The 27,242-nt window shown below is 34.7% G+C and overlaps 1 protein-coding gene across 3 annotated transcripts; it reads left to right on the top strand.

Annotated features, from left to right (window-relative positions):
• The first annotated feature begins 324 nt into the window (after nt 1-324).
• Nucleotides 325-26,039, top strand: LOC126972764 (E3 ubiquitin-protein ligase Su(dx)). 3 transcript variants are annotated; one of them, XM_050819795.1, is made up of 14 exons: nt 325-445; nt 531-601; nt 1,043-1,168; nt 2,367-2,654; nt 2,740-2,972; nt 4,049-4,260; nt 10,065-10,333; nt 11,347-11,552; nt 13,930-14,223; nt 17,650-18,150; nt 20,431-20,526; nt 22,103-22,255; nt 23,695-23,826; nt 25,110-26,039. In XM_050819795.1, the coding sequence occupies exons 3-14, from the start codon at nt 1,099-1,101 to the stop codon at nt 25,245-25,247; spliced, it is 2,592 nt and encodes an 863-aa protein (XP_050675752.1). In that variant the 5' UTR covers nt 325-445; nt 531-601; nt 1,043-1,098; the 3' UTR covers nt 25,248-26,039. The 3 variants fall into 3 exon arrangements, with proteins under 3 accessions (XP_050675752.1, XP_050675753.1, XP_050675754.1); XM_050819797.1 differs by having other exon boundaries at nt 383-431; XM_050819796.1 differs by having other exon boundaries at nt 357-601.
• Nucleotides 26,040-27,242: the final 1,203 nt, after the last annotated feature.

Genomic DNA, 27,242 nt, shown 5'->3' with positions numbered 1-27,242 from the left:
TTGTTTTGGTGCCTCACTGTTATATAAGGTGACACGGAGTCCTTATTTTTTTTCTCGTCCGTGAACAGAGCAAACTATGAACTTCTAGCAAGTGTCATTTGTGATTTTTTTTTAAACCAGTGACAGACCTAATTACCTTACCAAATTCCCATGTAATGCAAACATTCAACCGGTTTTATTTACCCTACCTTGAAAGAAATAGAACCACTTCTAATGAAAGAAATCATAAGCTTGATGCACAGAACGTGCGAGCCATAAGCGCCGAGATAGGAGTGAAAAAAAAACTGCCTCAACCATCTACTCTACTGTCAGTTGTCTGAAAGTGATAATGACAGTTTAATTCTTATTCTTGTGAGTTGAGTTTACTTTACTATAAATTTGTTTATTAATTTTCCTACTTAGTTCCAGTTTATCAAATTGTGGTTTTTCAAGTGAGCGAAAACATGTCGGTGAAAGTTTACTATTAGGCTTAAGCATAGGAAATCTACAAGCATTTAAGTTTTCTTGATAATTCTACCTTTGCCTTTCAGTGATAAGGGAGGAACGATAATGACCTAATCTAAAGATTTCCTTCAGTCGTCAATCGTCATAATTATGTTTTGTAAGTAATCGATAATATTTAGCTAAAATCTGTATTTATGTTGTATTGGCAAGTTGCAGTATGTTATTACTTATGTACAATGACTATAATAAAATCTACGATTACAATGAATTGTTGACAATTACTTTGTACGCAGTTCGCTATCTCACCATATTTTATATATTTTACTATGTTCTTATATCTATGGTGTTATCCATGTGTTGGATTATCTCCCATTTTCTATAACTATTACTTTGGCACTGAATATTCCTGTACCAGAAAAAAATGGAAACATACTTAAAACATTTGAAAGGAAAACAGTTCAAAGTAGACAGAATTATTATGTTTATTGTAATAATTTTGTCTGCTTTGAAATATTTTATCATCTTCATTTATATCTACAATTTATGAAGGTTTCTGTTCGGAGTACCTCTGTTATATTAATTAATATTATTATTTTAGATAAAGGATAGTTAACATGTATTGTATATAAAAGGGAATGATATAACAATATCACAATGTCAGAAGACTCACAAACACTCACAGCCCCAATTTCTTTAACCACATATCATCAACTGAGTTTGACAGGTAAGTGCATTTCTTCCTTTATATTTTAATATATATCATACTTTGCATATTATAATGATATATACAAGAGTAATAAGGCTAAATGTATACACTTCTATAATAAAGTCTCAGCCACTGTTCAGGCATTATCTATAAATAAATTTAAATGTTTTATAAAAAAAATGGCTTTGTTCGAAATCCTATTACTCCACTGCTGAATATCTAAATAATCGGACAGCCTGGGACTAGGTTGTGATTATTTTATAGTGATAGAAATGACTGTACAATATTGTATGTTTTTATTGAAAAGAACGCAAAAAGAATGCTGGGAGAATGCTTGCGCCGCTTCTTCTCTCAGAGCTCCATTTGTTTCCGAAGTGGTAGTAGTATATATAGTTATTAGAAATGACATCAAAAAGAATTCTAAAGGAATCAGTTTTGAGAAAATAAATGCCTTTATGCCTTTAATGTATCATTTTGTTTACAAGTTTTGTTTTCACTTTTATTCACCCAATGCTATATTACAATTTCTTAAAATACACACCAACCTTTCCAACCAATATTATTCTGTGTATTTTAGCAGCATAATTTAATGAAACAATAATGACATGGAAAATAGTATAATAATATTTATATAATAATATTTTTTTGTTACTACAGCGGTCAATAATATCTCAGCTATGCTATATAATGCATTATGTGCTAACATGTCTTTAACTATTTGAATAGCAATTTTTTAAGAGATTAAAACATGTGTAATTCTAACTGTTTTTAAATTTCTTTTTGTGTAAGAGTTACATTTTTATTATTGTTCCAGTTAACCAGACACTTCAAAACCTTTCCAGATCTCCTTTTCAGGGTCCCCTTAACTGTAACTTTTATGCAAAATCTTAATGTAAAAACAGTTACAATTACAAACATTTTAATCCTTATAAAAGTGTTTTATTTAAATGTGTAACACATATTGTGTTAACCAAACAAGATACTATGTCTTTAAATACTTAAATACAACATTTGTATTTTTTTTACATAATTAAAAATGTCTACAGCGTGATTGATGCTACTCAGTTATATTAATAGAACTTTCTAGGGCTTGAAATGTGATGTTAGTTAATTGCCAAAAATTAGATTATCTCATAAGAAAAACATTAAAATTAGTTTTATTAGTTTGAACACCCATCAAGTTATATTAAATGTAATTTCTCTATGTTTTTTTTAGTTGAATCTGCTAACATAAGAGCTTCTGGTCTCTTCAAACCCAATCCATACCTCCAAGTGGCAGTAAATGACAATGTCTTTAGAAGGACTGAAGTTATTAAGAATACCCTACATCCCAAATGGAAGGAGGAGTTCACACTGCTTGTAACACCATTGTCTAATATTGTTTTCCGATTAGCAGACCATCATAGTTTCAGGAAAGACAACATTCTTGGTGAAAATAAATTAAATATTCCAAAAGTTCTTTTATATTTTAATGGAAAAATTGAAAATCTGGAAGTAACAATAGGTAACTAGCAATATGACTATTAACACTGATAATATGTATAGTATAATATATTAATAGTGATATATTTAATATTGTTTTTTTTTAGATTTGATGAAATCAGTGTCTCAGGACAATGCTTTAAACACAGAGGTCAAATCAGCAGAACTAGTAATACTTCTTGATGGGCTTAAATTAGACCCAGCCACCTTAAACCACCCTGAGGTGGTAGGAGAGCCATTGACTTCTCGGACCCCATTTGGTGAAGGGATTAGAGCTAGAGTAAGACTAAGAAACACTGAAGCACCAGTTCGGACCCAAGTTCGTCTACCAAGCTTCAGAGTGAGTATAATTATTTGTTGTACCAGAATACCCAGTGCTCTGTGAACGGCTGGATCACTTGGTGTTGCGTAGAGAAGTCGCTTCATTGTGTGTCTTCTACCGCATTTATCACGGGGAGTGTTCCGAAGAGCTGTTTAACCTGATTCCTGCCGCCGCATTCCACCTTCGCACGACACGCCACAAGTTAGGATATCATCCTCACCATCTGGATGTGTGGCGGTCCTCCACAGTGCGGTTTTCAAGGAGCTTTCTTCCGCGTACTACGAAGCTGTGGAATGAGCTTCCTTGTGCGGTGTTTCAGGGACGATACGACATGGGTACCTTCAAAAAAAGCGCGGGCACCTTCCTTAAAGGCCGGCAACTCTTCTGTGATTCCTCTGGTGTTGCAAGAGATTGTGGGCGGCGGTGATCACTTAACAACAGGTGACCCGTACGCTCGTTTGTCCTCCTATTCCATAAAAAAAAGGGTATTACACCTTTTGTATCTTGAGAAAGGCCCAAAACAAAGATATGATGGATGAATTGTAAAATATTTTTAACTATGTATTGAGTGAACAACATACTGAATCAATCAGTACAGCTAAAATATGTAGAGATTGCAGGTATTACATTAGGATAAAATGGAATATACACCATAATTGTCCAAACAATTATTGGATGTAGTTCCTGAAAATATTTCCAAGCCACAAACATTACAATTTAAGGAATTCGTGTTTAAAGTTTAATAAATATTAGTGTACCCCATACATGCTAGGGCATGCATGCATGGGTTGGGCTACTAAGTCATGAAGTAATTTAAAGAGTGACAGTGGGACTGCCATTTTTGTCAGTCTGTTAATATGAGTCATGTGACCAGTTTTGTGTTCTTAACTCAATTTTGACATGTTTGTGGTTTGGAATGTTTTTCTGGAATTAAGTAATTAAACACAATTTTTTTGGATAAATAAATAAAGATGTCATCATAATGTGATAGTAAGGCTAAAGTAACAAATAGTATTTGAGATATTTTGTTTGTAAGACAAAATGTATTTCACTTATTAATGGTATATTAACCATATTATTACTTATGTTGACAGCCACCACCCGGACCCCCTCCCATAAGTAATGGGGCACTTCCATTTGGAGAAAGTGGAGCCGGACCTTCGCGAGTAGAGACAGACACAAATACCCAATCTAATGTGACACCTCAGCCACAAAGTGGTTCCAGCACTCAGGCACAGACCACCAGCGCTGGAGAAGATCCTTTACCGCCCGGCTGGGAAATGAGATATGATGTGTATGGCAGGAGGTAAGCTAATTTACACATAAGCTGTAAAACTACTAAACGCCAACCTGATGCATGCTAGAACATGGGTAGTGATCAAGTAACATAAAGCCTATTTCAGTCTATAGATTATTCTTGTGGTAAATGATCGTTATATTCCGTATAGAATACTATACTTCAATGAGTATTTAAAAAAAAAATCATAAATAGTGTTTCAATTAAAAGATAAAATAAAAATTTCTAATGAGTGTTGCCGCCTCTGGCCTTTATGACTTCTTGAAGCCGGTTTGCCAATCCATTCATGGTATGTTTAATGTCCATTTAGGGGGTATTGTGCTACTCCTCTACCGCAACTGTTTTGAGCTCTCCTGAGGTCGTAGGGGCTGGTACTCTTGCTCGAACACGTCTTTTGAGAATAATATAGGTGGGCGGTTAATTGTGCCTGTGAGTGTATGTAACTTTGAAAATATAGTAACAATGATAAATCACCAAACCTTCGATGTCAGCAGACCACGTCATAATGAGTGAATAATATAGAAAAAAAGATAACAACGGAATTTATGTTGATAAATTTCAATTAAATATATGGTTAAAGTATTATACATTAAGTAATGTTCCCTATAACACAATAGCCTTATAACGCGTTTGCATATTACGCGAATACCATCCTCCACATAACAGGGGCATACTCAACTAACGCGGGGATTTCCCACATAGATTGTGTACTGTGAAAATTATAATGATTCGTACAATTCATAATTAGCTTCGCGTACCTTTGCACGTGTGTCGATTGTGTTCTCTTTTTAGAATATCATTATTATAAAGAATTAAAAAAATATTATTTATATATTTTTTTAATATATTTTTCATAGGTCAAAAGTACCCAAATTTGAGATTTTTCGAACCTTTAAAAATTCATATCTCTAAAAATATTAACTTTATCGTGAAAAGTTGTGGAACTTTTTTATTTATATTTTAATAAATAATGTAAAAAAACCGGTTGAAAAAATACAACTCCTTGCAATTGTTTAAACAATTTCGGTTTAAATAATATGGCACGGGGTTGCCACATGGCAACATGCATCAGAAGCGCAATTTGAAGAGCATCGCATAAAAAAATTGAGGTGGAATAGTTTTTGGTTCTCATGCGCCGTTTCCTCCTGTACTATTGGATAACTAACTGGTTTGGTAGTCATGTATTTGTCAGTCATTCTATAATAATAATAATAATAATAATAATAATCTTTATTAAAATATGAAAGCAACCATTATACAGCTTCTTAATCTATACAATTAATTACACACAATATAAGTAATTATTATTCAAAGTTAACTTTCATTATTATAGGTAACTTAGTGGCTGTCATTAAACTGATTAACCCTATCGTTTCGTACTAGTAAAAACTGTATCACGAAAGGATAGTATAAGTCGTCCTTAGATCAGCGATACTTAGGTGCGTGTACTTGAAATTAGCAAACTTATACAAACTAGGTATTTCATTGTGTTCAAAAGCGATCAAGTGTTATATTATATTTACGTTATGACTGTTATGTGTGTAATAAATAATATTTGAACTGAATATAACATAACGTATTTGAATATAAAACCAGTTTCGAAAATGCATTCCTTAGAAAAAAATCATCCCTGTTTACATCAAAATTCATTGTTATAACAGGTAACTAACGATATAGTAACGAATATATTACTAATGCTAGTTATTCAAGCCTGTTGCTTCCACCACATTTCTCTATATAACGTAGGTATGTCATTTTGTCGTTCTATAAATGTTTTATTTAATTTGTAATGTTATAAGCAATGTCTACAATACAACATGATAACTTATCTGATTTATGCAATAAAATTATCGGTACACTTTGATAACGTCTTCTAAAACATCTGTGATTGTAAATAATTTGAATTTTACGGATTGTTATCTCTAAAATATCAATAGCGATTAATTTATTTTAATACTAACATTACATAAATAATTTTATCGATATATATGATGTATACTTGGGGCACTCAGAAAGTATTGAGAATCTAAAATTTTCTTCAAATTCGCCTTATATAGATAAACTGTCTCACGCGTCTAAAGCAGTTTTCGATTTTTTTGATTCGAAAACTGGATTAGTTTCAAGTTGAGTTTTTATTTTAGGGAATAAAAAGAAGTCACACGGTGCTAGGTCAGGACTGTAAGGAACCGGAACTTTGACCGGCGTGGTGTCCAGAAAGTACCTTGTTTTGAGCGCTGAGTGCGCATGCGCATTGTCGTGGTAGAGCATTAGCCCGCGAGCGTAGACAAGCCTGCTTCATATTAATTATTATTGATCATGTCAAGGCACCATTCCACATGGGCCACCTTCTTACGCGAAGGTCTCGTATAGGATCTTGTGAACGATTCCTGATCGAATCTGCAATACATGCTGAATTTATTCGAATGTTATTCGTTTGTTTTCTTGAATAAAATTTTTCACTACTAACATTTTTTCTCGGTAACAGCAGTCGAAGGACAACCATTTCTTCATCCCCCAACGATAGACGATCGCGCTTAAATTCGTTATGCCAACGGTATATGGGTGCTTTAGAAGTGTCTTCATCCATAAACGCCATTTGAAGTAGATCAAATGACTCGTCGGGTTTAAGGCCACATTTGAAAGCATAAATACTTAATCATCGCACGAAAATGTTTCCGACAGAGATCAATGAGACATGATAATTCAATTTATCTCTAAAAAATTTTTGGGTTTGTCAAGTTACTCAGGACTCGTATTTTTTTTACTTTGTAAAGAACATTATATCAGCTGCTTCTCTTCATTCTTTAAGAGCATGAACGTGAAATCTATGCAGTCTCTCATTATAATTACAGAAGGACAACTGCGCTCGAAATTATTAGGCATTTTAAGAAATACAAGAAGCGAGTAGGTTGTGCAACATAGATTCCAGACATGTGAAACATTTCTAATTGGGACAGAACGAAAGAACAATTGAAAAAAATATTTTAAATATGTAATTTTGCAGACATCATCAGTGCAAATGCGAGTCATTGTTGCCTTTTAATGTTATTGTTAATATTTATATTTATCGAAGTTTCAAAAGTATAAATAATAGTTGTGTTTGGTAAAGTGTAGATGCAGTTCGTAAATGTTTTCCTAGTATGCAATTGTTATCACATTCTTGAGTAGTATATCACTAGTTTGAATTTATATGTTATAGTTTGCAGTAAACAAATTACTGTACAATTAGCACACTTAATATTATTGTAATAAATGTCATATATGCATGGACCTGTTAAAATTTCTGTGTAGGGCACCGAATTAAGAACATTTCCGACATTTCAATTCCAGAAGATTCTTTAACTATAAGTCTAGTTATGTATGCTTTATTTGAAATATATGTCATACTAGCTGACCCGGCAAACGTTGTTTTGCCATATAAAGTATAATTCACGTGATAGTTTTATAAGTAATAAAATATTGCCTATATTATAGCCTGTACATCATTTTGTTCTATTGTCAATAGTTTTTGCAGCGCACGCAAAAATAAGTTTTCGATTTTACACCTTGTGTTACAAAATAGCAATTTTATTACGGATCCCTAATTTAAAAAAAAAGCCATAGACATATAGCCTATAGCCTTCCTCGATAAATGGACTACCCAACACTGAAAGAATCATTCAAATCGGACCAGTAGTACCAGAGATTAGCGCGTTCAAACAAACAAACAAACACTGCAGCTTTATAATATTAGTATAGATTTGCTTTGGGCAAGTTAAGGTTTGTTTACACGCCTCGCGACTCATTTCTTCTCTTTCGTCGTCTTTTTTATATTGAATTTGACTAGATATTGAATACTGCTACCGATGAATCATTGCAAAACTATTCGATATTTTACAGTCTTTATTAAGAAATATTAGCATCAAATCGTTTCGTTGTAGTAATTGGGTGGAACATATTCAAAAAAAGTTCCTACGCTTTCTATGCTACCGTACTAACGACAGATACAATTCAAAGTCCTACGAGCAACATTGTAAAAAGCAAGCCACCAGTGGGAGGCTCCTTTGCACAGGATGCGGGCTAGGTTATGGGTACCACAACGGCGCCTATTTCTGCCGTGAAATAGTAATGTGTAAACATTACTGTGTTTCGGTCTGAAGGGCGCCGTAGCTGGTGAAGTTACTGAGCAAATGAGACTTATATCTTATGTTTCAAGGAGACAAGCGCAATAATTGTAGTGCCGCTCAGAATTTTTGGGTTTTCAAAGAATCCTGAGCGGCACTGCATTGTAATGAGCAGGGCGTATCAATTACCATCAGCTGGACGTCCAGTTCGTCTCGTCCCTTACTGTCATAAAAAAGCAACATTTACTACCGCTTGAGAAACGATGTATGATCTCTGAAATTGCTTTCTTCTTGAAAATACGAGTAACTCAAAATGAGTTTGATTGTCCAGATCTTCTTTCGACAATTTCATTGAGAACTTCGTCAACTGCACTACGCTATAGCCATTTATTGTATGTACTTCAACCATCTACTAACTACCGAAGCAATAGTTATATCTTGCGGGCTAGCTCCACCTATAATAAACTAAGCAGTGAAAAAATTAATTTGGATATTTTTAATACAATTGTTAACGCAATGAAACAATGTATCATGAAATAATTTTTTGAATCCGTTGACTAACCGGTAAATATTAAGTGTGCTTATTATTAGATTATAATATTACATATTTACTCTTTATAATTTGGTTCTTACTATTTCTATTGTCATTAGTGAATATCTGTAATTATCACTAAGTTTTTATTGTATTTTGATTTTGCGTAAATAGCTGTTGATATTCCTTGAAGTAAATAAATTCCAGATTTACAAACAAACACCAGTTTTCATGATATTATTCCAAGAATATTAAGTTCAAACTTAACACATGTATCAAACTTAATAATTTGGTTTGGAAATAGAGGAGACATGAACAAATGTGACCTTACCAAATATGTTGAGACATTATGTTCACTAAATATTATTAAAATTGTAATGTTTACATTCCCGTATAGCAAAAGCCTACCATAAGCTGAAAACGAACTAAGATATATGTTTATAGTTATTCATGCAACTGTTGTGTAATAAGGGGTATTAAAACACGAATGTGGATTTATCTCATGATAATAGTATCACATGACTGTTTTAATACCTAATTATCAACAGTTGCATACAAGACTTTATCTACACCCGGAATATGAATCCTCTAAAAGATTCTGAAACAGCTTACTGTTAACATTAAAACACCAGTTCTAGTAGTAACCTAATATCATTCATTACTGATTATATACAAATAAACTAAGTATTAATGAAACAATTATTTATTTTAGTAGTAATTTACATTTTTTATAGTTCAATAATTAAAATTCATTCGATTATAAAGATCATTTTGTAAACAAAACAATAAAAATATCGAAGAAAAATGGCGGGGATTCGAATAACCTACTTTTTTTTACGGCGCGCGATGCTCTGGTAGTGTGAAACGCGTGTAAACTAAAATGTTCTTTTTTTGAAATTCATACAGATACCACGCATCGAGCAATAAGAATGTGGCTGTCTGTTGAAACTCTTTGCGCATGAAGGGATCGAAAAAAAATCATAGGAGTGTTGTTATGAAATTCAGTACAACACTCGTTTGGATGATGTAATGGTTATTAGAAAATTGGGTGTTTTAATGTAGGTAATAAGCTCACTGAATCTTTAATAGAGGATTTAAAGCATGGGTGTAGATAAAAAGTTTTACAGGGAAGAAAGATGCTTTTGAGTTTGATTAAATAAATAAACATGTCGGTGCAGGTACTATGTGGATCACAACACGCGGTCGACGTCGTGGGAGCGGCCGCAGCCCCTGCCGTCGGGGTGGGAGGTGCGGCGCGACGCAAGAGGCCGCGTCTACTACGTGGACCACAACACGCGGACTACCACCTGGCAGAGGCCTGACACGGAGCGACTGGCACGCTTCCAGGTGTGGCGCGGTGAGCGGCGGCACGTGGTGGCGCAGGGCAACCAGCGGTTCCTGTACCCGCAGCCGCAGCCGCCGCACCCGCCAACGCAAGACGCCGAAGGTACCTAACACACGGCCCCGTAGCTCACTGACCTCTACTACATACCACTGGACTGGCGGCTGTCAAAGTGCTTTTATGCCCAATTGATATCCGCCATTTTGGCGCTGTAGCGAGAGTCTGCGGTGCTAAAACTAGTGTTGAAAACCTAAGCAAGCATCGATAGATGGTGGGAAACATCATTAGGGCTTCCCGAGAGTTTATGCAAGTGGACCACCAGCTTCCTCGGTGGGTCGTACAGGTCGTTATCGATAGTTATTGCTGTGTGCTGTCTCTTTTGCATATCAATGATATGTTGGACACTTCCAACATGCATTGATATCCGGATGTCAGTACTAAAGATACACGGGCTATGCAGGTTTGTCTCGGGAAATCGTAGGCCAGTGCCTCGAGTGCGATCGAGTCTTCCAGAATGTCGTGGACTGGGGTAAAATGAACATTATCCAATTGGACATCTTGGGCGAAAATCCTAATTAAATTTTTACTCTCATTGTCAGAAAATGGATCCGAAAATATGACCCGGAGTCCAAAATAGGAGTTACTGCAGTATATAAAAAAGGGGGAAAGCCGCTGCGGAAGTTCAAAGTCGAAAAATTGGCAGCAGTTTTTGCAGGACAACGCATCTGTTCGCACAGTGCGATTTGCAAAGCGTGCTCTGGCTGAAACAGGGTTCGAAGAAATTAACCATCCACCGTACAGCCCAGATCAAGCCCCCAGCTATTATTTTCTACTTTAAAGAAAGTCTGAAGGCTGAGCCAGTGATGCGGACCACCACATAATAATTGTGATTGTGTCATTTTTTCGTGTCCTTCGACTGTGACACTGTTACGAACCAGCCCATACTTGTGATCGATAGCTGCGTTGCAGTTCCACTTGTAAACTATTCCGTGTACCTATTAGTATTGTTACTATATGGCCGGTAATATACTGTAAGAATAGGCGACAGTATGAAGACTAGTATAATTGTATGAACTGTCATTTGTAGTGTTATTTGAAAGTGGAATAATTGTGTTAAGGTGGCAGTAGTGGAGCGGTTGGTAGTGCCAGTACGAGTTCGGCCTCCAACCCGGGTGCTCCCAACAGCGCGGGTTCGACGGCGGGTGTTGACGACGGCCTGGGCGCACTACCGGCCGGCTGGGAACGACGGGTTCAGCCCGACGGCCGCGTGTACTACGTCAACCACAAGAACCGGACCACGCAGTGGGAGGATCCCCGCACTCAGGTATACCCGGCGAGTTATCATACCCGCAAATTGCTTGGGGGACAAAAAACATTCAAAATTTCTTTATTTGTACACAGTCATTTACAATCACATATGAAACTCTGCTGGTAGATTTCAAAATTATATGATTTTCGCCGTGCGGCTGCCATTCGCTTCACAAATTGCCTCACCAAGCCGGCATGCTCACATAATGCCTCTATTTATTTTACGGTATGTGTGGATTGATGCCTCTACTATACTCAATAACTCTTGTGTTTATAAGTATTAATTTTATTTTTTTTATTTTTTAGACTAACTCGTGTAAGCCTTTCAATTTTGACATTTGAGTATTTTTGTTGCGTCACTTTGCATATATTGTAATTGAAATGATTTTTATATTTTTTTGACATTCATAAGTGTCATTTCCGTGACCTACATGAATAAACACATGTTTTTGAATTTGCATGGCTAGCCCGTTTACACAGGTTACTAAAATCGCATGCGGCTCCGTCATTTCCGTCGAAAATATATAATAGCAGTGAAACACTCCTTCATGTGGCGGGCGATCGCCTCAAACTGATCGTTTTACAGGGTCGATTTTAGTCTCCAGTCGCATGCGGCCAGTCGCCCCGCGGCCAAAGTCGGATGCTACCCAACTTTGGGGGTTGCGGCTTTAGTCACTATTACCTAGTCGAATTGCCATTTAGACGGTCCATTTACACCGCGCGGCTTTAGTTACCCGTGTAAACCGCACTTTACTAGAGAATCGCTCATTGCAAGTTATAATCAAATTTCAAAATCGTGAATACCTATTTTAATGTTCCACGTTTCGTCATGAGTGAAACAACTAATCTTTACTACGTCGCACTATACCCGGGGACGTCCGCTCGCAACCGATAGCCGATTTGAACTGCCTTCCGCTGTACCGTGCATTCCTTATATAGCACTCAACGTCACACGGTTAATTTCACTGTCGATATCATGACAGTGACAATGATTGTTACCACATACTCAGTCAGACTAGATGTCAATACACTACAGCCATAATACAAATAAATAGGTGCCTATTTTAAGTAAAACGTTCTGACAAAATTTAATGTTACTCTATGACTGATCGTGTGTAAATTATTTAAACTTATTCAATAAAAATGTCAACATAACACTGACTACACAATAACTAATATTTTTGTTATTCTGATAACAACTAGTGACTTGCTTGAGATAACTAACTCCTCATATGAACACACATCAGAAGAAAATTTATTGATGTAGGCGTTACTTTGCGGAAATCCATAATTATACAAATGATTTGAGTTTTCTTTAGTGTTAATTCTGCCAATATTTGTCTTTAAACAATTCGACACGTGTTTCGCCTCTACACGAGGCAACCTCAGGACGTGTTGTCTCGCCAAAATCTGGCACGAGTCTCGGAGACAATTATTGGCGGAATTAACACTAAAGAAAACTCAAATCATTTGTACACATCAGAAGTCCATATCACCACATCTGCTTAGACCAACCAACATTTTTGGCAAAAGAAAATAACTGGTTTTTGTCGATAATTGTCGATAAAAAAACATACAAAGTCCAACGGAGAAGACGGATTTAATATATACAACACATGAGATCCAACAATCTCTAATTTAATACCCAAAACTATACATACCAAACGAAAAGAGGAAACTGTAACGTGAATTTTGCCAAATCCAACCGTCTACTGCAAAGATCAGCTCCGAGGCAATGAATGGCGCTTAAAACTTCATAATAACAATTTTGACATTTATTTGCCTCCTACCGATCGCAGCGCCCTTGAAATCCTACAATTTCAATGGTCTCGAAAAATCGGGTTACATAAATAAATAAATAAATAATAAATAAAATCATTTTATTGCAGGTCAGGGAGCCATATAAAACATGTTTACATATAAGTAGGTAGTCAAAATACCAAAAAATTATAAAAAAAAAAATATGTAAAAAGATAATTAATTAATATAAAATTAAAGTCACTTAAAAAAAATATAAAAAATAGTCATTTTACGTTAGGGATCTGGTGTACCCTTAGCCAGTGTTTGTAAATCACATTGTCAAGGGATGCCTCAGCGACGACTTTAATCATCTTGCTATTAGAATTACGGACGGTTTCCCAGAAACCCGCTATTCTATTCCGTATAACAGCGTAGTAGTCCGGGACTCCATTTTTAATAAAATGTGAAGGGCATCATTATATTGAACCCTGAGGATGTTAAAGGATCTTTTGGTGTAGTTGATCCATAATTGTGAAGTATAAAAACTCATACAGTACGCTTTAAACAACGTAACTTAAATCTATATATTGTACAAACAATTTGTTTCTCATTTGGTAATTTTTTTTCAAATATATTGTAATTAAACATTTTAGGGTCAAGAAATAAGTGCGCTGGAGGAGGCCCTCCCGCCGGGTTGGGAAATTCGCTTCACGGAAGATGGCACTCGATACTTCGTGGACCACAATACTCGGACTACCACCTTCCAGGATCCTCGACCTGGAGCACCCAAAGGACCGCAGGGGGCGTACGGCGTACCCCGGGCCTATGAGCGATCCTTCCGGTGGAAGCTCAGCCAGTTCCGGTACTTGTGTCAGAGCAACGCGCTGCCGAGTCACATTAAGATCACTCTCTCCAGGCAGACCTTGTTTGAAGATTCGTATCACCAGGTAAAGTTGTAGCATGCTTTGATTTTATAGTTGTTATGATCATAAACATACATTATATTTATGTATTATTATAAAAATAAACTGAATTTATATTATGGGCAATAAGACCAAAAGGGATTTTTAAAACAAATTTAATACCACCTACCAAAACTTCACAAACAAGCTGACATCTAATTAATAAACTGTTAAATTAAATATAAAATGTTACGAATTTAAAATAAATTAATTTGCTAAGCTTCTAAAAATGAACGAATAATCGCAAACAGATTAGGTATTTAATATTTTTAACTACACCCATGCTTTAAATGCTCTATTAAAGATTCTGAAACAGTTAGCTTATTGCCAACATTAAAACACCCAATGTTCTAGTAACCATTACATCATCCAAACGAGTGTTGTAATGTTGTACTGAATTTTATAACAACACTCCTATGTTTTTTTTTTGATCCCTTCATGCGCAAAGAGTTTCAACAGACAGCCACATACTTATTGCTCGATGCGTGGTATCTGTATGAATTTCAAAAAAATAACATTTTCGTTTACGCGCGTTCCACACTACCAGAACGTCGCGCGCCGTAAAAAAAAAGTCGGTTATTCGAATCCCCGCCATTTTTATTGTTTTGTTTACAAAAAATGAGCGATTCATCTTAAACGCTGCAAAATAACATTATATTCGAGTTAATTTTAATTATTGAACTATACAAAATGTAAATTACTACTAAAATAAATAATTGTTTCTTAATTGTTGTACTTAGTTTATTTGTATATAATCATTAATGAATGATATTAGGTTACTACTAGGACTGGTGTTTTAATGTTAGCAGTAAGCTAACTTTTCCAGAATCTTTTAGAGGATTCATGTTCTGGGTGTAGATAAAGTCTTGTATGCAACTGTTGATAATTAGGTATTAAAACACTGATGTGATACTTTTATCACACATATAAACCGACATTCGTGTTTTATCACCCCTTATTACACAACAGGTGCATAAATAACTAAAACAGTTATCGAACAGAGTAACACCCTAACAGGGCTTTCGCACGTCCGATCCGAATCCTATCCGTACCCGTGAAAACACGGTCCGGTGTACTCGTAGAACTATAGACGTAGTGTGGAAGCTCTCTTACTCGACAGCGCGTGTTGAATAGCAAAAAAGGAAATCGACGCCAGTGAGACATCGCCTTTAATAGCTTTCTTCTTCTTTCATTTTCTATAATATTAAACTTTATTTTTAACATATCTAGTTAGAGAGTTCGAGAGCTTGACTGAACGTAACGAAGAACTCAAGTGTTGGCTCATAAGCTCGTCACGACCTATCAGTTGCGATTCTGTCGTAGTATTAAAAAAGAAAAAAGTTTCTTTTTCAAGGTCACCGGACATGATCGAAACTACATCGGAGTATCCGAATTGATTAAACGTAGATGTTGGTATTTGCTGTATATTTCCAACAGAAAATTTTCTAAAAGAATTTTAGGAATTCATATCTATATAATATATAAAAATGAATTGCTGTTCGTTAGTCTCGCTAAAACTCGAGAACGGCTGGACCGATTTGGCTAATTTTGGTCTTGAATTATTTGTGGAAGTCCAGGGAAGGTTTAAAAGGTGAATAAATAGGAAAATGCTGCTAAATTAAATAAAAACAACAAATTTGTTTTTCCTTTGTTGTGTCCATATATAATTTCTATGAGAGAATTTATTGACGCACGGTTTGACAGTTCTGCTGTGAAACAATTTCGTTACGACAGCAGGGTGAATATTTTACGAAGTAATTTTTGATGTTATGATATTATTCAAATTCATATAAAAACATTATTTTATTTATCATATACAGAACAACGTCTGTCGGGTAATATATATATATTAATAAAAAATATAAATAAGAATAAAGAAAAGTATCGGCTTTTAAGCGCATATAAGAGCATAGTCTTCGACATCACACATGTACTACCTTTTTTCCCTGAAGATAACGAAATAACACCGTCTACATATAAAAGAAAAATTGGTAATAATTTAAAAAAATCGTAGGGAATTAATAGATAAAATTCATTGCAAACTATAGATATCGCCAATTCAAAACACATTTCCCCCGTTTTTTATGGGAAGTATAGAAGAGCTGGCCACTCTGTAAGCGAGCGCAACACTATCTAGATAAGTTAATACTTAAGGATTTTAAGTCGGGATTCGAGATTATCACTTTCTATACCACTGGGACTAGAAATTTCGCAAAATTTTTAATTATGTATTAGGTCATAAGTTGTCACTACTCTTTGCTATCATAACAATAACATTTACACACAAAGCATTTAGAATGATAAGGGTCCAGTATAACGATACATACGGGGCCCTTATGAATCTTCCGAGATGCTGCAACGCATCAGGCACGGCTATCTGACGATATCAGGAGCCCTATGTATAATAAATAGCCTCATTTATTCCTAAATTTGTAAAATATACAGAAAATCATATATGAAATAATATGATAGATAAAAAACAAAAAATATTTCACAAATTAATAATCAGATTTATATTATTTCAATTTTATGTACATAACAGTTCTTTTTAACTGTACGGTATGTATGAGAATTTTATTGCAATTTGTATTGCATGCAACGTTTTCGATATGGTAATTATCTTTACAAACATAATGAATTTAAAATATATATCATATCATAATTTATATTTATTAATTAATAATTTTATAAATTATTAAGTACTTATAATTATTGTAACTTTATTTATATTAGTTAAAATAAACTATTAATTACAATAAATTAAATTTAAAATTATTAACTTATTACATTGTTATTCTCTTTATTTTATTTATGTTATAGAGCCCTTATATATACGATGGATATCTGTTCACAACAAAAAATAAATTGGACTTGTAATGAATATTATGAATTTTTATATTTTGGATACCACACCCCTATACAGTGATGGTTTTCTAGTTTATAAGTTTCCTTTTTATTAGAATAAATAATTAATGTGAACTATGGGACGTAATTGGCCTGAAATTAGAGAATATTATAACTTCATTAATTATCCAAAATATAATAATAAATAAATGTGAATACAATTTCATTTTAGAATTCTAAATTATACACAAATTTATTGAACAGAAATATACTTTTGTCAATATTGCAATGCCTTGATCGAATCATTGAATGAAGCAGACATCATAAATGTTTTCGTGGAAATGAAAATATTTATCAAAATGAAGAAGACAACATCTTATTTTCTTATTAGATTGATAACTCTACGGTTTTTTTTTCAACACTGAACTTAGTACACACTCACTCTGCTGGTGCATTTTAAAACTAAATCATGTTCCAACTAAGCACAATTGGGCATTGTGTGGCACTGAGTTGCATTATGCTCTGTAATTGGAAAACTACCACTATATTGACAAACATTTATTTCAGATAATGAGGCTACCTGCATATGAATTACGAAGACGTTTGTACATTATATTCAGAGGGGAGGAGGGTTTGGACTATGGCGGTGTGAGCCGAGAATGGTTCTTCCTGCTCTCACACGAAGTTCTCAACCCCATGTACTGCTTGTTCGAGTACGCGAACAAAAATAACTACAGCCTCCAAATAAATCCTGCCAGTTACGTCAACCCAGACCATCTGTTGTATTTTAAGTTCATCGGGAGGTTCATAGCGATGGCCTTGTATCACGGCAGATTTATTTACTCGGGATTCACAATGCCCTTCTACAAAAGAATGCTCAATAAGAAGCTGACAATGAAAGACATAGAATCCATTGATCCGGAGTTCTACAACTCATTGGTGTGGATTAAGGATAATAATATAGACGAGTGTGGGCTTGAAATGTGGTTCAGTGTGGACTTTGAGGTGTTGGGCCAGGTCATCCACCATGAGCTGAAACCGAGCGGCGACAAGGAGCGCGTCACAGAGGTACGTGTCAGTTATATATTTTGACGACCCATATAGCCGAATGGTTAGTGACCCTGACTACTGAGGTCCCGGGGTCGAATCCCGGTAGATGCAATCATTGATATGATGAATGTGGATGTTTGTTTCCGAGTCATGGATGTTTATAAGTATTTATGTATGTTTAAGTAAGTATATTGTATTAAATATATCGTTGTCTTGTACCCATAGTACAGGCTATGCCTAGTTTGGGGCAAGATAATTTGTGTAAAAGTGTGTCAATATTATTATAGGTAACGAAGAATGCATGATTTGTTCTAAATTTTCGAACGGGTCACCTGATAATAAGTGGTCACCGTCATCCACAGTCTTTTGCAACACCAGAGGAATCACAGGAGCGTTGCCCGCTTTTATAAGACACACGTCTTTCGTACCTCTGCCGTATCCTACTAGAAACAAAACACACCTTAGTAAATTCTTTCCAACTAGTTGTGCTCGAATAAATGTTAGGATTTTATGGATATTTTGTGGTTATTATAGTAAATTCAGAGACTGTGTGCGAGACGATTTCCGTCTTTCCCCGTGATCAAATCAAAATCACTTTATTCAGTAGGTCAGGGAAATGACACTTATTTTATTTAAATAAAAAATTCTTATTGAATCTACCGCTACTCCGTAAAGGGTTGAGCTAATGAAAAGAAGTAGCAAGAAACTCACTGCCACTCTTTTAAATCAAGATTTACATTTTCATCGTTTTACAAATCATTTCAACTACAATATGATCACGGACGAGTAAAAAAAGAAGGACTCCGCGCCGTGATATTAGCAAGTGAAGCACCGTTATTCTAGTGTGTGTGCGGTTACGGGGGATACTAGTTTCACAATTTTTTCTCCCTTATATAATCATATATGGCCACAAATACTTATACAGTATCGATTTTACATTTACTCACAACGCACGACTGCATTTTTAAAATATTTTATTGAGACGCAAACTGATCTGTCACAGACGATGACAATTCTCATAATGGCCGCCAATCGGCCTGTAGTAGCGTAAGTGTGTGCGTGGGGGCTATGTATTTACACGTTAATGGGCTTGTTTTGGTGCTACACTGTTATGTAAGGTGACACGGAGTCCTTATTTTTTTACTAGTCCGTGAATATAATATGTAAAGTGATGCAATAAACATACTCAATCGACAAATAGTCAACGCCTTACACGAGTAAGTCAAAAAAGTAAATGTTAACTAATATAAAACAAAAGTTATTGAGTACAGTAGCTGCATCATCCACACACACCGTTAATAAATAAAGGTATTCTGTGAACATTTTATTTAGATCGTATTGGTGATTCCCTGTTTATCCAAACACGATGTCTATTTGAGCCGCATTAGAAAAGTTTCAAGTTTTCGTTGATGGCTACCGGCTATTTGAATTATGAATTTCATTGACTCTTCCATTTTTGCGTTTTTGCGTTACACTAAAAGCGAATTGTTCACCTTAACATAAAGGATATACTGTGCCTTGGGGATGGGACGTTTTCTACTAGGCTATTTCATATATAACCCTGCAATTTTATCTGTAAACAATATGGCTTACTTTAATATGCCCGTTGTACTCAAGACATGTTTTCAAATATGTGGTAGATTACAAATAAGCGATACATATATCCAACATTTAGGTTAGCGATCCTACCTACTAAGTTAGAGATGAATATAGATGTTTGTTTCCGAGTCATGGATGTTTAAATGTATTTATGTATGTTTATATGAATTTATGTATGTTTAAGTAAGTATATTGTATTAAATATATCATTGTCTTGTAACACATAACACAGACTATAGATGCTTAACTTGGGGCAAGATAATTTGTGTGAAAAGTGTGTCAATATTATTATACTCTTTATTACAATTTCATCTTATTTTCTACATTTATATATATAACATATTTATAAAAAACAATATTACAAATATAAATATAAAAAATAGAGTCCCGCCGGCGTTGGTTCACGACAATTCCGCCGGTGGTTAGGGCGACAAACTGAGGAACTTCCGCACGATGCGTGCTGTTCCCAAAACAGCTGCTTTCTGTAACTGACCCTTTATCGAGTTATTAAGTGAGAGCCTCTTGAGATGATGGTCGAGGCTCTTTGCTATAAGACCGTTAACGGAAACGACTATTGGGACAATTATTGTTGAATCAACATTATTATTATAACATTTAAAAAGTGAATTTTGTATGTGGTGCATATTTACTTTCAAATCTATATTTGGTTGGCTCAAATCATTTCCAATGTTGTTTCAGGCTAACAAGGAACAATATCTACAACTGGTGACACAGTGGCGAATGACTCGCGGCATCGAGGAACAGACATCCGCGTTTCTGGATGGATTCAACGAGGTGTGTTGCAATTACGAGACAATGTACTAGGATTTATAAATTATAGTTATAAACAGATTACAAACCAAAAACATAATTATATTTTTTAAGAAGTTCAGAGTATAATGTGTAAAAAGGGTTGGTAATTTAAACGCACATAATGAAACTGTTACATCTGTATTTTAAAGTTTCCACACTTAGAATTACATTATCATACTAATTATCAAAAATATTAAAGATATTTAGGGCAGCGTTACCCCTTAGAAATCCCAATGAGTAATGTTGCCTCGAACTGAGCTCTCTGGCTTATATAGGGCACGACCGTGTACGGTAATGATGCTACCAACTGTTAGTTGGCACTATTGTAGTGCCAACTAACTTACACGAATCAAGTTAACTAAAGAACAGAATAATATGCTATTATAGTTATTTCTAATTCTAGTGATAATTATATTAAAAAGTATTGAAATATTAACAGTAGTTAAATGAATGTAATTATTGGGGATATCTTATGACAGTTCCTGACGTTGGATTGCCTCTACTATATTAAAAAAGAATTGTGTTTCATCTCCATGTTTTCTTTTACCGTAAAAGCGTCAAATAATGATAATGGAGAGGACATCTCCTTTTAGTAGGAAAGTCGGGGTAAGACTTTCGGGGGGGGGGGCTATAATATAATATCTTACGTTTAAATATAATCGTGGCAATAGCTGTTTTAAATTCGCGACAGATGGTAAGTAAAATTAAGATGGGGGGCTCTAGAATAATAAAATATTCTCAAAGTGGTGAGCAAAATAAGGTTGAGAAACTATGGTCTAGAGTCTCGTGCCAGTGTTTGGCGAGTCAACATGTCCTGAGGATGCTTCGTGTAGAGGCGAAACACGTGTCGAATTGTTTAGAGACAAATATTGGCGGAATTAACACTAAAGAAAACTCAAAACATTTGGATAATTAAGAATTTCCGCAAAGTTCCCACTTCAATAAATATTATTGATGTATGTTATTCTTCTACACCCAACGATTTTTTTACAATAAAATATATTTTTTTACACTATTTTCAATTTAAATTTATTTTCTATTTTTTAGTTGAATTTTATATAAAGCGTGCTTTTTAGTTTTTTTAACTATTATTTATTTTTCCTTTTCTTACTTAAATTTTCTATAAAAGCGTATTTTTAAAACTATTAAGTAAGTACTTTAACATCAATTATCCTTATCGACTATAGATGAAAATTATATAAATTAACAAAAATCATATTTTGCAAATTGAAAAATTGAATAATTTTATCAAATTAGTGTAATGTCATCGGTCCTCGGTAAATCTACAAAGTTTGAACGAAATCTAGCCGTTTAAAGTGGGTCAAAATCGCGCCCAAAGAAGTCGGTTACAAACATACAGGTGAAGCTCATATAAAGCGTATAATATATAGGATGTATGGCACCCATTCTCCTGGCCTTGCCTAGTTTGGGGCTAGATGGTTATTAATTATTATCAACAGCAGTAGAACACGATATGTAACTATAATATACTAAAACTATAATAAAATATATAACAGTAAGAGATCAATTCGTCTACAGAGAACTGGTTTTGTTAAAGGTGGTACCACTTGAATGGCTGAAATACTTCGACGAGCGCGAACTGGAGCTGATGCTGTGCGGCATGCAGGAGGTAGATGTGGATGACTGGCAGAGGAACACCATCTACAGGCACTATACGAGAACTAGCAAGCAAGTGGCCTGGTTCTGGCAGGTGAGATACTTTCAAATTCAAATATTTTTATTAAAAACTAGTGGACCCGACAGATCTTGTCCTGTATACACGTCTTAAATTTGAAAAATCGGTCCAGCCGTTAGGAGTTCACTAACATACACATGAGCAGGAGAATTATATTACATGGACGGAATTGAGAATCTAAACTAATCTCAAATTCACTGGAACACACAAAAAATCATTAAAATCGGTCCAGCCGTTTAGGAGGTAGTTCAGTTGTGAATCAAAACCATTCTCGAATCCACCTGAAGACACACAGAAAGTTTCATTAAAATCATTCAAGCCATTTAGGAGGAGTTCAGTTACATCAGACGCACAAAAGAAATATATATATTAAGTTGATGTGACTACTTTCATTTTTAGTACATATTTAAAGTATTCAAGCGGTTGTTACTAAATTTAATAAAAATTTGTTATAACACGTAAAATGTACAGTCCTAACCAAGTGTTACCTTCGTTCGTACCACACAAGTAAATATAGCAAGTAGTACAATAGTAACGGTATATCGATAATTTACCAGTGGGAGGCTCCTTTGCACAGGATGCCGGCTAGATTATGGGTACTAAAATGACTCCTATTTCTGCCGTGAAGCAGTAATGTGTAAACATTACTGTGTATCGGTCTGAAGGGCGCCGTAGCTACTTTAATTACTGGGCAAATGATTCTTAACATCTTACGCCTCAAGGTGACGAGCGCAATTGTAGTGCCGCTCAGAATTTTTGGGTTTTTTCAAGAATCGTGAGCGGCACTGCAGTGCCGCTCACGATTCTATGAGAAGACTGTAAGCGATGTTAATATACTTACAATATAATAATAAGAGTTATCTCTCAGACATACACTCATTGATAAATAATTGATGAACCGCTTTCTTTTAAATAATTATGTACAATTTACTTACCAAACATTTGAAGTTCCTTTCCTCAGTTCCTTTCCCAGACGAGGCAAGTAATTTTTAGAAAATCGTTGAATGCAGAATTACTAACTTTTAAAAATAACATAAAGTCTTCTTTCAGTAAAATAGCCTATATTCGATATTTAAGGTACTTTCCCTTCATGTCCCATAACTTTGGGACATCCTGTATATACCTACTGCTAATAGACTTGACAAAATAAGATTATGCGCCATTTTTATTTCTCCTCATATTGATAAAACAGTTCATCAGGCCTTCTTCGAAATCATCTATTACAAATTAATATAAATAAATCTATTAAACAATTGTTAGTTAGGGATTTTAATATGAATCAACCAGAATTACTGATAAACTAAACTCAGATATGGATGATGATCCTACTTTTAATCAGATGGGTTATCTGATGGTTGGTTGAAAAACTACCCCCAAAAAAATTATCTTCATCAAATATCGCTTCTAGGTTACTATTGATCATGCTTTTTCTAATGTTGTCCCAATTTTTCTAGTTCGTTAGACAGATGGACAACGAGAAACGCGCGAGATTGCTTCAGTTTGTGACGGGGACGTGTCGGGTACCAGTCGGTGGGTTTGCCGAGCTGATGGGCTCCAATGGTCCGCAACGGTTTTGTATAGAAAAGGTAAATGAGTATAATATTTCAGACATACATGGAAATATTGTCATTATTTTCGAAAAAAGAACACGCGAATTATAGAATTTTCGGACAAAGAAAATCAAATCTATTGCAGGAGCGTTTTTTGAATTTGGAACATTACAACGCTACTGCAATGTTGTATGAAACGGCGTGCTGGGGTTATTAAATATTTATACTCTTTGATCGGATCTCTTTTGTCATTCTTGGCATACTATAGTCTCTGCGTTTGCCTGTCGGTACAGATGATAAAACAAATTGGCGTCAAAGCTGAAAATTCGTATTGATTTGTTATTTACATACCTACTTAATAAATATAAATTTAATAATAATTAAAACGAGTTCCAACGGTTCAGTGAGTGAAATTGAGATTGATGGCACTCCACCAGAATTAAGATCAGAAGCCAAATTGACATTGGAAAACCTGCTTCCAGCGAAGTCAAAAGAAAAATACATGAAAGTATATTAAAATTTTATGAGTTTGAAGAACGAGTTTTAATAAACATTTTCTCCGAAACAGTATTTTTGGCGTATTTTAATGAGATGGCTAAAACTAAAAAGCCGTCTACATTATGGACAATTTATTCCATGCTTAAATGTACAGTTCATTTTAGAAACGGCATTAACTTGAAAAATTATGGGAATTTAACTACTTTAATGTATAATATAAAAAGTGTGTATAAGCAGTGTGCTCTGTTTAGAGCATAGAACTTTAAATTGCAGCAATGTAAAGTTATTTTTGATATTTTTAAATTTGGATACATAAAAAAAACATCTATTATTTTAAAACCCACTTTAACCTGAAAGGTAGAAATTAAATTTTATATCACGTTATAATGTGTGTAAGTGTTAAACCCCGTCACGATAATGTTCAAAAGATCTTATTTTTTTCTTCAAATGTATATTATGTTCAAATGTATGTATGTACCGGGTGTAATCGTTAAGTGTGCACAGGCCATTATTCCGTAACTATTACAGATATTAAAAAACTTTCAACAGATATTGAAAGTATGTTACCTAAACAGTAAAATAACATCAATAACTTTTAAAACACTACTAATCTCATAGTAAATGTATGGGAGTGTTTAATATCAAAATTTTGGATACTTCTCGTTTGATTTAAAAAAAGTTATTGATGTTATTTTACTGATTAAGTAACGTACTTTCGATATCAGTTTAAAGTTCTTTGATATATGTAACAGTTACGGAATACTCTCCTGTTCACACTTAACAACAGTACACCCTGTATAAGTATATTATGTTTTATGCAGGTGGGCAAGGACACTTGGCTGCCCCGATCTCACACATGCTTCAATAGACTAGACTTACCGCCCTACAAGAGCTACGAGCAGTTGTGCGAAAAGTTGAATTATGCTATCGAAGAGACCGAAGGTTTTGGTCAGGAGTAACACATTACTTTGTCCACCCAGTATAAATACGGAGAAAATTGTAAATTATTATTATTATCACACATAAATTAAAAGCACCAGTACCTCCAAAAGAGGGATATTACTTTTTACCAAGAGAATTGGTGCAGTCGTGAAAAGACCAACCAAATACTTGAATGATTTATTTGTTTAAGGGTACATTAGTCGACGGCTCAAACTCGTTAGGGCTAAAATGCATGTTATCTCATCCAATGTCATGTGTGAAAGTGAAACACACTGTAAAGAACAGTAAGATGCACTCGGGCACACACACTCCAGAATTGATAATGATTTATATCGAAAATGTGCGCGTAAAATTTTATGAAAAGGCCTCTGGGCATATTTTGAATCTACTGAATGTACCTGATCAATATAAAATCATTTGAAATGTTAAGTAACTAATCTATCCGTGGATGGTAAAAGTTTTGCCATTTTCAAAATCCATAAGTTGTTTATTTACGCTCGACGTCACGTTAAAATTACTGATAAAAATGGAAGTTTCGAATCGAATTTTTACTTTTTTTTTATTTTACATACAAGGCTAGGTGAGACAAATATAACTTTTCAGTTTAAACATACACCGTCAATCAGGGTAGTAATCGCCATACTACGTACGTTTGTATGGAAGAATGCTCGACTAGCGCAACCTTAAACAATTATTTTATAATTATGTAGATATCACTAGTGTATTGTCGGTTATATAAGATATTATATTATTTTGTTTGAACTATATTTAAAAGGTTCTTATAAAGTTCAATAAAATTTTAAAACGAACTTTGTGTTTTTATTAATCTAGTTTGGTCCCATTCGTTGAGATTTTTTTTTTGGATTGATGAATAGGTGAGTTTTGAAGGTATAAATTTATCTGTCACATACAATTAATAATAATTACTATTATTAAGTAAGAGACTTATTAATTATTTATATACTTATTACTATCTTACACAATCAGAGACCCCATGGATCCAAATCTTTTCACGGCGTGGCTAGCAGTCCTACTAATATTATAAATGTGAAAGTTTGTATGTCTGGATGTATGACACCAGAATAACAAATAGGCTATAATTTATAAAACTATAGTGTGAATTATACAAAATATAAAAGAAGTGTGATTGTTACTAATGAATACAACTAGCGCCATCTCTTATCAACCAGCCAGCAAAAGATCAATACAATTTATATGGCAAAACAACGTTTGCCGAGTCAGCTAGTATGTCATATTTGCATGCAATAATAATATGCCCTATTATCACTTTAGCATGTAAAGCACATTCACAATAAGGTATGATTGTAATATTTTTCATTACAATTGATACTTCATTCAAGAAAGTATCACCGTGATAACCAATCAGATTTCGTTATTTCCACACCTCTCCGCTTTGGTGGATACCGAGCCTTATGCAAGCGTGATGGCGTGACTTAACTACTTGAATTTTCCTTTCCGTAGCAAATCCTCAGTTAGAAGAATGTGCTCGCCAAGCGCTTCTGTATAAACTGGGCGAATATTATAAAAAATATGGATAAAGTAACGAAACAGCATTATTATTAGAAACATAAAAATATTAAACAGTTATTTAGTTTGTGTGGCAGAACGGATCTACTATCGTTCCAATCGTCGACCTCACCTGCAGGTGAGGCAGATTTACCAGTCCATCTTCTGTCGTAGCTCCAAGGCTACCACGTTCCTTAACAAACGAGGCCAACCAACCAACGAAACCCGAGAAGAAACAGTTAATGATAGCGTGCATAGCACATGAAATACCTACTCATAGTCAATGATATGTATTTATATGCACTGGTATCGACGAGTTAATCCGTTGAGCAAACATCTAGTAATAGATCACTATTAGTGGATGCTCGACCAACGGATGAGGGGTTCCAAACCAGCTTTAAAGATACGGAAAAATGGTCCCGAGTGAGGTATTCGACTCCGATCTTTCTTGCATTAATTTTGTCTTAAAAAATAAATATTAATTT

The sequence above is a fragment of the Leptidea sinapis genome, chromosome 27 (genome assembly GCF_905404315.1).
Source record: "Leptidea sinapis chromosome 27, ilLepSina1.1, whole genome shotgun sequence".
NCBI classification, from domain to species: Eukaryota; Metazoa; Arthropoda; class Insecta; order Lepidoptera; family Pieridae; genus Leptidea; species Leptidea sinapis.
Note: the sequence above shows the minus strand (reverse complement) of the source record. Positions and strands in the feature narration are given on the sequence as shown.